This window comes from Ursus maritimus, unplaced genomic scaffold (genome assembly GCF_017311325.1).
Source record: "Ursus maritimus isolate PB19 unplaced genomic scaffold, ASM1731132v1 scaffold_4, whole genome shotgun sequence".
NCBI lineage: Eukaryota > Metazoa > Chordata > Mammalia > Carnivora > Ursidae > Ursus > Ursus maritimus.
Window position 1 is genome coordinate 75,078,622 of NW_024426552.1, and position 13,138 is coordinate 75,091,759.

Below are 13,138 nucleotides of genomic sequence, written 5' to 3' on the forward strand. Positions count from 1 at the left end.
GTGGGCCAGATCATCTGTCGATCTCATTTCAGCTCTAAGAAGTGATACTTTATGATGAATCTTTCATAGATCTGAATCATTCAGAGCCTGGGTCTTATTGAATTATTCCCTGAGAAAATGAGCTAGTTTCTTTCACTCAAACCTCTTTACTGCTATAGACGCTATACATCTACATTTATATCTCACTCTGGAAGTCATGGTGAGGTCACGGGCATCTTAATGTCATTCCCTACAACCAATGGCAGTGTCAAATCAACAAGAAAGGGAGAAAGCATTCATAATAGCAATGAGATGCTGCTTATGAAACGTTAATAGACATGTCATGCACTGTACTAAGAATATTTACAAAATCAGCCTATTTAAACCTATGTATAAAACTGGTATTTTATCCACACATTGCAAATGAGGAAATTGATATATAGATAGATAAAAATACAAAAATACATATAAAGCATATTCATTATGCTCACATGCTCACAGAATATATATTGATAATTGATATTATATATTGATAATATATTATATATTCTGTCTCTTGGTCTGAAGGAGAGCAAATGCTGAGTGCCTTGGGAATGTAGCCCTCGCAGCTTCTAAAAAGTCCTCAAATCTACTTTAAATTCATTAACAAGATTAGAAACTTTCCCTTCCAACCTCTTGAGAACTTAGGGTTTGTTTCTATATACCCGAGGGAGAAGATATTCTTCACATGGACTGGAGTTAGTCATTGACTGACTTAAAAAGGGGCCATAAGTGCAATTGCACATGATGGTGGAAAGAGCACCGGGCTTCCAGACAGAAGATATAGATTCTAGCTCTAGCTATCCCACTAATATTGTGTGCCTCGGTTAGGTCACTTCACTCCCCTGAAGCTGTAATATGTTTATAATGAAACAAGAGTGATAAGTCCTCCCCTGCCTACCTTACAGTGTTACTCCAGGGGACTTCACCCGGTAAGTTACATAGAGCCACACGAATAAAAGCATCATTCAAACAAACAAAAGAAAAGCTCCATGGTGGCTTTAAACCATGTCGATTCAGCTCAGCTAGAACTACATTTTCTAGAATTTCCTTTCCTGTCTGTTTCCATATTAGAGGTGGGCACAAGAGACATTAGTGTCAGACTTGCAGGGCAGAAGTGACACATGGGTCATTTCCCTGCAGAAGATGAGTGCAGGCCAGCAGGCACTGGGGAGCTCATAGTCACAGCTGCTTCACTTGATGGCGTGGGGCAGGACCCATCACCAGATGCAAAGACGACAGCTTGGCAGAGACTTCTCAGTCAGCCCGCGTAACTGCACCAGCTTCTGAGCGCGACGCATCTCTTATTCCAAACCACTCATGGTTGTTATCTCATCAAACTGTGACTAATACATCATCATTACCGAAGATAAGACAACTTTAGGGGATGCTTTGATTTCCTTCACAGATGTATCTTACAACTTAATTTTGCTTATTCCATAAAGTTCACATACTTTGGAAAACAAACCGTATGCTCTGCATATGCAAAGACACTCACCCAAACACATACATAGCATAGCACCTACCAAAGCCCCTTAACGTGTAACAGTGGCTAAATAGTGATGATACAGGTATATCTTATCTTCAAACATGCACACACACACACACAGTCACATCAGTTAAAATTTTATGTTATCCAAAGATGTTTTAAAAGCTACCAAATCAGTTCATTAGTTAAAGCTTCATAAATTGTCACAACACCTTAGCCACCATTTATTTATAAGATTGAGTTGAAAAAAATTTTTTTTCAAGATGTGTCCCATGTATGCTTGAAAAATGAGATCGTCTCTGTCGCCACACTGTACAATCCCCAGTTTATCCACCCACTGACTGTAGCCTGTGAGCCAGCAGTTATTGTGTTAACAAGAACATTGAAGGATTGGGAAAGAACATTGATAACTAGGAAGGAGAGTTCGAGAGAGAAAAGTGCTCAAACCCAGGAAGCGCTCTCCACTTGATCTAAATGCTAGAAGTTCAAAATATCTTTTTTTTTTTTTTTAAGAGAGAGAGAAGTGGGAGGAGGGGCAGAGGGAAAGGGAGAGAGAGAATCTCAAGTAGGCTCCAGCCCAGTGCAGAGCCTGGCATGGGGCTTGATCCCAAACCCCCAAGATCATGTCCTGAGCCAAAATCAAGAATCGGATGCTCAACAGACTGAGCCACCCAGGCGCCCCATCATTTTTTACATCTAGAGGTACAAACTCCATCCTCATTACCCAGCCATCCATTTACTTTCTCAGCTCCAATGCTCAGCGGAAAGAGCTCAGCTCCAGACAGTAGCCGACGGCTTGGGATTTCGAAGTGCCTGCTCCCACACAGTATTACCAGCATCCCAGTGTAGACCGTAAGTTCAATCCATTCTCAGCAAGCCTTTCTACTCCATCACCCATGTCTTTTTCAAACATGCAACAAATACCCACTCTGGGCACACAACTTTATATTCTAGCTGCTTGGGTTTTCTCTCCATAGATCATTAATCTGTGGAGATCAGGTTTAACATGAACACAGGACTGAGGAGCCAAAGATCCATGGAGACTGGGTAACTGGCTTCTCCTCAATCCTACCTGGTTATCAAAAATAGACCCTTAACTTCTCCGGAATTCAGATCCTTCCCCTGTAAAATGGGGATAAGGATAGCTATTTCACAGTTACTATGACTGTTACATGGGATAACAAATGTGAAAATACTTGGTAAAACTTGTGGTATACACAATGATATCAGAGTAGTTTAAGAGTAGTCTTGCATAGTATTTCAGAGCACCAAAAATTTTACCCGTGTAGCGAAGTACTTCCGTGAGACAAAAGGTTGGTGATAAGGATTCGGGTAGAGTGTTGATTCAGTCACACTTGGCTGCCTTGAAATTTGTCTTGGCTCGGGGTCCTTGACTGGGTCCCCCTCCTCCGCGGACAGCTGGTCAGTCTCAGAGGGTTGGTCATCTCCCTCTTGCTTCAGAGACACAGGCTGGAATCCCTCAAAATTCCTAATTGTTGCCATTTCTTCTACCTAAAACAAAGGAAGAAACAATCTCAGTAGAAAAGAAGGGGGGGGGGTAGTCACCTATGCCCTGGCTAGGGCAAAAGGTCAACAGTGTGCAAATGATGTTCCTGAAACTGACAAGTCACTCACAAATTAACTAAACAAAGGCACTAATGAATGCAGCTCAATAACACAAATGCTACCAGCTTGCTGGGCCATTGACCAGGGGAGAGAAGCAGAGACCCTCTAGGCAGACAAAAGGCGCTGCAAGTAGGTCCATTTTCCCACCTAGAATCACAGAGGACAGGAAGCTGAGTGTGGAGATGGTCGTATGAAATAATTACCGAGCAATTGATCTTCAAGATTTCCTAGAATATTTGCGTAAAAACCCACCAGCCTGCCAAATTATTTAACAGTTAGAAGAAATGATAATGCACTTTCTCATATGTTGCTTAGGTAGTAATAGGGCACAAAATCACTTAGAACTGAGCATATTTTTAACTCAAAAAACAACAATTCTAAAATTTTATCCCAAGGAAATAATTTAGACAAATGCCCAAAGACATCAATATAGAAGGTAGTTCATCACGTGCCTAATAGCAGAAAAATACACAACCTTATGTCTACTAGCAAAACATTGTGTATAACAGCCACATTACACACTCATACAACATTGTGTCTAATACCAAAAAGAATATAGTAAAACGAAGAACTGGTCAGTAGGGAATTGGCTAAATATGTTATATCATAGAGTGAAATATAATGTAGTCATTAAAAATGTAAGTGCATATTTTTATCATGGAAATCTGTCCAAAATATATTGTTAATGGGAAAAGATGATCAATGAATTAAAAAAGATGAATTATTATATTCAAATGGATTAAAATAATTCAAAAAGAAAGAAGAAAGGAAACTGGGAGTTGAATATGTATATACCTGTATTGTGTGATAGGGTTAGAAAGCGTCTAAAAAGAAATAAAATAGAATACTAATAATGGTTATCTCTGGATGATAGGTGATTTTAATTTTTTGTTTTTATAAGTCTCTGGATGCTTACAATGATTATCTATGACTTAAGTAAAAGCACGATAAATTTATTTCTATTTTGTAAGTATACAGCACAATTAAACATAATAAATAGAAGGTATACGGTAGCCTAGCAAAGAGCGTCCCTACATCAGGTCACCGTCACATCACCTCCTCACCAAGCTGAGGCCAGATAGTCAGACCCGCGGTAAGTACACCGTCCCTGCAACAGAGAAGGTGGGTTTTATGCCCACCTTCACCGTGACTAGGAACATCATCTTATTCTCAGGGCTTGCCTCAGCGTCCCTAATCAGATAAATTCCATGTCCTCGATTCTTGTGAAACACTAGAAAGTGAGAAACAGCCCCAACTCAGCAAGCGTACATTCTTAACACTGGGAGTAGAGTATTCAAGAGAGGTAAAAATAGTATGAGCATATGACCTATTGCCTAAAGCTGGACACTTTGGAGCATGAAAAGTGTCCTATTAACAATTATGCCCGAATGAGAGGTGTAAACCGGGATTATCTCAATCAAATGTAGACATACGCAGTCACCCTGAGGGATCTGAATGCAGGAAAACACAGCTGGTTAGGGGGCTCACCAGTGAAAAGCCCTCCGCAGGTCACATCACAGGTTCCCCCATCTGATCCTCCCAGCGACCCTAGAAGATGATTTTACCTGCATCTCTCTGGGGACCACAGCGTTTAGGGGAACCCCCCAGGGCACACTCAGATAGCTGTGGCAGCACCTGGATGCCCACCGGGCTCCCAACCATGCTTCCAGGCCAATCCAGCACGCCCATTCTGAGGCACGCGGTGTAACAGCAGGAAGGCTTTGCTGGGTCTTCAGTAATTTTTTTTAAGTTAGATGCATAAAAGGCAGAGATTAGCCTATAAGAAATACAAGGCACACCTGTAGAAGCAGGAGAAGTTGTGTGTGCATGCACTTTGTGTGTGTGTGTGTGTGTGTGTGTGTGTGTGTGTGTGTGTGTGTATGAGAGAGAGAGACAGAGACAGAGAGACACAGAGACAGAGAGACACAGACAGAGACACAGAGAGCAATCAGTGAAGCACTTTGGCCTCCCTAGCAGGTCTGTCGCCTCAATCACACAGAGGCTGTTGGAAGGAAGTGTGTTTCTAGAGCTCCCTGTAACCTGTTAAGGAGGTTTGTGCCTTTGGGGAAGGCAAGCCTGCCTCTGTATTTGCCACACTCTGCGAACACGCGCCTCACAACAGACATCTGCGGAAGGCTCCTGTGCCTGGAAAACAGAGGGAGGACTTAATTAGCACCACTTCCCCTCCCTCGGGCTGTCTTCTCTGGAAACACTCGGGGAGGAGAATCAGAGCACTTTGAGACCAAGCTGTTTGAGATCCAGGAAAGAAGGAAACTCAGCTCCACTTAAAACCTTACAGCCATGAATCGTGGAAAATGGAGCCCAGCTGCCTTAATCCAGGATGATTCCCGCTCTGCTCTAGTCACGGGGACATCTTTGCAAGGACAATGAACATAACTTCTTCAGCAGCCTCCCCAATGTGAGAGGGGTGCCACACATCGCATCGAAGCAGCCAGCTCCATTCCTGATCACCCTCGGCCCAGACAATGCTTCTCCCCAACTCAATAGATGTGCTCTCCTACCCCTGTCTGAAGAGACCGTATACACTGAAATACTAAAAGCATATTAAGACTGAAAACAAATCTAGACAAATTCAAATGTTTTCACTGCTTTACATGGATAAAGCAAGCCTTGCACTGGACCCATCCAGAGCCATTTATAATTTAAAAAGATCATTATTCTCTAACACTCCGTGGAATTTTAAATGCTAGCGTTTAGTACTCCAATAGCACAATGTCTGAGGAAAGCAAGGTCAAGGCTTAGAAAAGAAGTCCATACTTTTTGACCTAATCCCATTCCAGGAAATTCTAAAGAAGACAAAGGGTACAACATTAATTGCTTATTCTGGGAGGTAATGAAAAAACCAGAAATCAACCAAACACCTAAGAGCCAAGGAATTGCTAAGTCTGTCCAATTGATACCTTGCAGACATTTAAAATAATGTGCACAAGGCGGGGGCAGCAGCGAAGTAAGGAATGTATCTTCCTAGCTGAAAAAAAAAAAGCAAAAGCCAAAAACAAAGATTTTCTCTAGATAGAATGATTTGAATAATTTTTACATTGGTAAAGACCACAAGGAAAATACTCAGATTTATTAAGGTAGTTGAATTGAAACTGAATCTTCGCTTTTAAAAAAAAAATTAGATTGTGTTAGTGCTGCTTTTGCAATAAAAATAGAACGTTCAATAAATATGTTGATTTGCAAACTCCAGTATCATCTGAAACTGGCCCCCCACCCCCGACATGGAGGGGCAAGGAAAGACCAGACAAGGAGCAGACCGCTCCAAATTGGTAGGTGGCAGGTTTAATAAGCAAGGGAACTTACATGTGAGTTTGTCTTGGGCGCCGCAAGACAAGCACATCTCTGCACATGCCCACCAGAATCTTACAAGCTTATACACAGGACATACCTGGATTCAGTCACATAGAGGGTCGAAATGGTCTCAGCAACACCTCTCTCTCTCTCTCTCTCTCTCTCTCTCTGCTGTGTCCTTCAAGTGGCTCCCACTGTGGGAATAGTGGGTGGAATGTACGTTTCAAGGGCAGGGGAGGCGGGAGGAGCTTCCGATTGCCCCGGGGCTCGCTCGGGGTCAACTAGAGGTCCTTTCTTTTCCCTGACCTCCTTCAATGTACTGCCAAATAAATATCTAAAGAAGCGCACTCTTCCTTCAGTTAGATGATAAGAATTCTATATTTTTTCAGCTGCCAGCAAATTCAGAGCTAAATTTGATATAGTATTGCAATAAATAACTTATTTCTGTGTCCTCGTCTAAGTATGCCTGACTCCCTGTATACACGCTTTCATCTATCTCTTTGCGATTTTTTCTGATAATATTTCAGCAGCATATAAGGCATACACTGTAGCTAGAGAATCAATGGCTAGTCCAACTCCTTCCGTTCGCACACTTTGGAATGCTCAGGTGAGGGACTCGCCCAAGGACACGCAGCTAAATAGAATCAAGGCAGGATTCCTGACTCTCATTCACTGCTTCGGTTGTAGCACCTAGAAGAAAAGTAGAGAAGCAGCTACCAAACTTACCTGCTGGTCAACTGGAGACACTTTTGCCGCATGTCTCCGTCAGTCAGCTCTGCTTTGCCCTGGGATGGGAGATGACAGCTCCCGTGAAGCAGGGCTCACCCCAGCTCCTCCTTCCTCTGCAGCAGGCACTCAGCATCCAGCACCCAGCCCTGCGAGCTAAAGCCTTCTCCTCTACCTCAAGTCAGGCTGAATTATCCATCAGGTATGACACGCACAGTGCCTATGGCCCACAAGCCTTTTAGGGGCTCAGGAAACGTGTTAATTTATTTTAAAATCAGAAGAGACAAATTAAAAATTGTATGGTCAAAAGAAATGTTTTAATTTTTTTCTTATGTCAGAAAAAAAAGTGAAATTTGTAGACAGCCAAAACTTTTGGTTTTGCCTAAAATCAAAAAAAAAATAAATAAATAAAAAGACCACAGGGGGAACTATTTAAAGTCATAAAAATTTAAGTTTTAATATTGATAATATTATGGTGGAAAGGTCCATAAAGGCAAAAGAGTTTTAGCCTCATGGAAATGATAATGTGGCCCTGAATCAAATCTACGTCCTATTACTGACATTTCCTGCTTGATATCCCAGTCTGGGGCTCCATCCTAAACCATCAGAGCTAGAAACATTCCGCACCCCTTCCAGGGACTTTCAAACTCTTTATTCTGGAAGATTCTGCTCCACCACGGACTGAAAGATTTCTGTCCTGTGGACAAACTGCGCAATCTTAAGATAATTTTTTTTTGCTTTATTAAGATCAAAGAGAGACCCAGAAGAATTGACCCCAATAAATATTTGTTTTCTAGAAAAGCATATAGAGAACTATGTTAAAAACTTCTGATCAGCTTGAAAGAAGTAGCTGACCACACTGAGTGGCCACAACTCCAACCAGAGGCAGAGAAAGGGGGAGTTTGGGGGCTCTTTCCTTCTCACAAGAGTTTAATAAAGAATAGTTTGGACATAACAAAAAGTGCCACAGAGATACCAGTAAAATAAACAGAGATAGCAGTAAAACTCAGGGCTGTTTCATGGTGAACCTCTTCTAAGGGTCATGCATGCCACTGTCCACCACTACCGTGTCCCTTTTTCCATCCAGTTGTAAGAAAGTCATTCTTGGCTCCTCTCCCTCTCTGCCCCCCTGGCAAGCCTGCACAGCTGTTTCTCTCTTAAGTTCTTTACTTTCCCTGTCCTCTCCATGTATCTCCAGAAGTCTCCATGGGCTTGTTTTTAACTCTATGCAACGCTATTGTAGGCGCCGTATGATTTCCATGAAGCTTTTGAAATATTAACAGCCACTTAAGTATCCCCATTACTGCCTCTCTGGATCTTTGGGCAGACAATCTGACCTCCACATTTCGTAAATGAGGAAACTGAGGCCCAGATGGGTTTCCGTGTCTCCCCTGAACTGTCCATTTAGCCAATTAAAAAGGAGTTAAGGACAATAAAGAATGAAGTTATGGCCACCACAGGGTTAAAAATACTGCTTCCAGAGGATTATCTGTGGGCTGGCTAGGGGCTTAGAAAAGTCCTGGTTTTGCTGACAAGAACTGCTGCCTCTTTCAGGTGAGGTAGTGCTGGGCTGGGGAGGGAGCGTGGGAGTAAGTTCCTGTGGCTTATGCTGCTTTCAAAGAAGTCGACTGCTTTTCGGATGGTGACACCTCTACCGACTAGAAGGGGTTAACATGCTCGAGGCACATCCCCAAAATAAAAATCCACTTTTAATTTTGACATTTTGTAAAGGTAATTTATGTGAATTTATATGTGCAGCCTTTCCTGCGTCTCTGTGAGAACAGCCAAGGGATGTGCCGTGGATAAACAATACTCTAACACCTCGAAACTCCAACGAGCCCTCCTCTGTGCCAGCTGAGATAAGAGAATTGGCAAACAAGTCTTCGCAATTTCACATTTTGTACATTAGTGATAACATGCCAGCAGGGCTGCTCTGTATCCTGGGGGAAAGTTGACTTGATGCAGGGTCTTTTCCCTCCCAGCTGCCCCCTGGTGGGCCGGGCCTTGTGATCATTCAGCAAGGGGGTGGAGGGGACACAGGGCCAGCATGATGAATGCACCCCCACTCATTCACTGGGTAACCCTAGGGAAGTCACTCCTCTCTCTGCACCACAGATTCCTCATCTACAAGATGAGAGGCCAGACTTTATGGTTTGCATACATGAGTAACTCATTTCAATCAAAACAGATCCACTTCTCTGGTTTGGGAACTTTTCTGAAGCTTTCATGTGGGGAGAACACTATGTGAACGTTTGAAAACTGTTGGAGCAATTATTCCCAAGTTTCCTTCCAGCTCGATAGCTCCACAAGATTTGATGGACTTTTCTTCAGTACCCAGAGTATTCTAGACCTAAGTCTGGAGAGGTTGCTCATGGATGGTTTCCCCCATCTCATCTTCATTATGTGACTCCCACAAATATGGTAGTTCCCCTGTGACACACAGGCTATGGGGTCAGAGGAAGAGAACTGCCGTGTCATGAATTTGGGTACCCATTGTGAAGACTTTGGGGTCTTTGGCCTCTGACTTCTCTCGAGTGCAAATGGTGAGCCACACTGACCAGAGCTGCTAGGGACATCCACTGGGCACCTCACCCAGACCAGGGCTGGAGACACGCTAAGACCCCAATAAGTCTTCTTGCATTTAAGAAGGAAAACATGCAGAGATTTGCTGAGCCCTTCACACAAGATACTCATTTTTAAAGGGGGTTCTTTGAAAATATACACAAAAAGGAATTGATAAAGACAAAGATATTGACTAGAGAAGCTTGTGAGATTACAGATCCTTTGTGACTCCCTGAGATTAATCTTCTTACACACTCCCACAAACACTTCCACCAGTCTCCCAGCTGGAGTTATGGTAGGGCTTGGGTCCTTGACTTGTAGCATTTATCTCACTGTTGTATAATCCCCATGACATCCCTGTCTTCACCTCTGGGTAATGACAACTCTGAGCCCTCATCTTTATAGCCCACACTTGGCATGGGCATGACACAAAGCAGGTGCCAAGCATGAGTTCTCAAATGGATGCCCTGCTTGTTTCTCTGTCAGGTCTAAGTTTGAAAGGCAAGGCTTCTCTCAGATCCATTGTTGTTGGCACATGACCTCATACCTCATACATGAGTACTCAGTAAATGTTGGTGGGCTGAGTAATGAAGCCCTGTGTGCAACATGAATGGAAACATCTTCTGGACACAACAGACACACACAGAAGCACATGCTACAGTCTTTCCACAGAGAAGCTCATAGTCTAGCAGATAACCGCAGACTTTGGTGAGAGAGCCGCACTAGGAGAATGCGCACAAATGCTATAGAAACAGAAGGCGGGATTAACAGGGGTGAATGAAGGGAGGGTTGAGAGTGTGGAAAGTTAAAGTTGTGGAGAAAGGTGCCATAGAGCCAACTGCATCTTGGAGATGGGTGAGGCCATTCCTTGCACAGCTGTGAGGTGTAAACAGGGATGTGTTCAAAAGACAGCAGGTAATATGGTGTGTGTAACTGAAATGCCAGCTGCCCACCTCCGGCCCACACCCCTTAAGGAGCTGGTAACACTTGCTTAAAATTGCTGCTCTCTGACAGGATGATAGTCTGAAGTCCTCCTCACACCTCCTCTCTGCTGTCACCACACCTCCATCCCTGCTGGATCAGTTCCCTCACAGCCCACCCCAATGCAGTGTCAGGGCTGGCACTGTAAGGGTTCCACTCGCCCCAGACGCTTCATGAGATTAACAACATCACTAAGGATTGAGAGAAGTCATGGAGAGGTGAGTCACACTGCATACGGTCCAATTTTGCACCATTCATCTGTTTCTTCTTTCTTTCAAGGGTAACAATTTTTTCTTTGTATGTGTGTTTATTATTTGAAGGACATACTGTTTCATCTACATATCCAAGTCACTCAGGTTCTGCCTTTCAGCACCCCAAATAAATGGAGTTCCCCCACAAAGATAAATTCTGGAGGTAGCTATTAATATAAACCTGTACAAGGATTTATGAGCTGGGGAGGAGCTGGCTGGAGATGTCCTTGAAAAAGCAGAAGGAAGCCAACCTATAAGCCAGGAGTCACATGTAGTGACTTATGTCACACGGTAGCAGAGGTGTCCTAAATTTGCAATTGGCCTGACCATGAAGAGCCTAGGACAGAAAGGGGACAAAAAAGTGGTAGAATTCTCCTCCTGGGAAGTAGAATAATTAAGGCTAAATCACCAGTCTTCCAACTCCCTCCAAAAGAAAGAAAGAAAAAAAATCAGCCTGCAAGGAATTGACCAGAATAAAGATGTTGGGTCTGGATGATGTACTTCGAGGGCACTATAAGCTCTCAAATATGGTTTCCACGTACAAGTGAAAAAGAAAGGAGCAAAGAAATCAAAAGAATCAACAAAGGGCAACAATTCAGCCCACAGCTGCCTCTTTTCTTCCCTCTCCAAAGTAAATAGGTTCCCTGATTTTGAAGCCTCTGGTTCAGAACCTAGATGGTGACAATGCTTAGAAATGAGAACAAGTCTCTTTCCCAGTTATTGGGACATCCCAGGGGAGTGTGTGGATTATGTCTCCAGGATTATTACCTACCCAGCATTAGTTCCAGTGCCAGAGAGCAGTACTAGCTCACAATCCACGACCAGATGTTCCTGGCTGGGAGCTTTGTTGAAGGAAGTAACCCCCAAGCCTGGGTTTCCTGCTAGACCAACTGTGACTTTTCACATAAGATTTTGTGAAATTAGGGGACAGACATTCATCCAAATGCTGACAACAGTATCCCCCCCAAAAAAATAAAAACTGCAGCCTTTATTATTTTAATGATATTTTTATTAGAAACATTTTTATTGAAGTATGTCATGCATTCAAAAAATCATAAATGTGCAGATCGATGAAAGATCATAAAATAAATACACCCAGGTAACAACCACATAGGTCAAGAAATACCATAGTAATGGCACATTGATAGGATTATTTTTCTCAAAGTAAATATTCAGTTGGTTTCAAGTGATGGAATCTGAGAGCACTGCCAGACATTTTAGATATCTGACAACACCCTCATTTTACAAATAAGAAACCAGTTGCTCAGAGAAGTGACTTAGCTCAGGTGACAAAGCAAGTTAGAGGAAGAACCAGGGTTTCAGGCTCATCTTCCCTGTTCTTATTGGCTCCAGCTCCTAGGAAGGCTTAGCTGGCCTATGAAGAAGAGAAACCTACTCTTTGTGATGACTCCTTTCTCCAATAGTCTAAGGTTTGGTCTTTGTTAGCTCCATAAAGCCCATTTCTGAAGAGCTGTCCTGGAGACAGCACTCTAAAGCCCACACAAATGATTGTTTCTTCCATGAAGGGCTCCTGGATACACCAGGAACACACGGTAAAATATTTGTTAAATGAATTAAAAAAGAGACACTTCACAATGTCAGCTGGTGCTTCTCAAATTCTCCCTCTTCTATTTCCATGATCAGACTGGTCATTTTGACCCATGGCCTGTGAGATGACCTTCCCCTTTATGCCGAAGAGGGTGAGGGACCACCTACTGTGTCACAAGAGGAACAGTAGAAGGAACTGGAGAATTTCAGTTGAGAAGAAAGAAAATATGGAGGACACTGACCACTGTCTTCAGATATCTAAAGGATTGCCAGGGGGAAAAGAGCACATTTATTCCATTTGACCTTAGAATCATAAGAAAGGCAAAGAATCTCTTGTTTTTCATAATTAAGCTTCTCAAGAAAAAAAAGGTCCACCCATGCTGTCTCTCATTTTATCTCATTCACACCTGAATCCATAGGAATCTGTTTTTCATTGAGAAATATTCTCAATAATGCTCTTGTGACTGAATCCAATAGATCCTTTCCATTCCTTATCCTCCTTGATCTTCTTTAGCGCTGTTGATTGTTGACATGATCCTTCTTGAAATTCCTGTGTCCTTCTGTCCCTTGGAACTGCACATTCCCCATGGTCTTTCTACTTGCTTGTTCACTGCATTTATTTCTT

At 42.8% G+C, this 13,138-nt stretch overlaps 1 protein-coding gene across 1 annotated transcript in view; it reads right to left on the reverse strand.

Annotated features, from left to right (window-relative positions):
- The window catches only part of TPRG1 (tumor protein p63 regulated 1), a 207,473-nt gene that overhangs the window by 106,024 nt on the left and 88,311 nt on the right, over window positions 1–13,138 (reverse strand). The window contains exon 2 of the mRNA XM_008705164.2: window positions 2,789–3,019. Within this exon, the coding sequence (XP_008703386.1) occupies window positions 2,789–3,019 (231 nt within the window). The remainder of the gene's footprint in view (window positions 1–2,788; window positions 3,020–13,138) is intronic.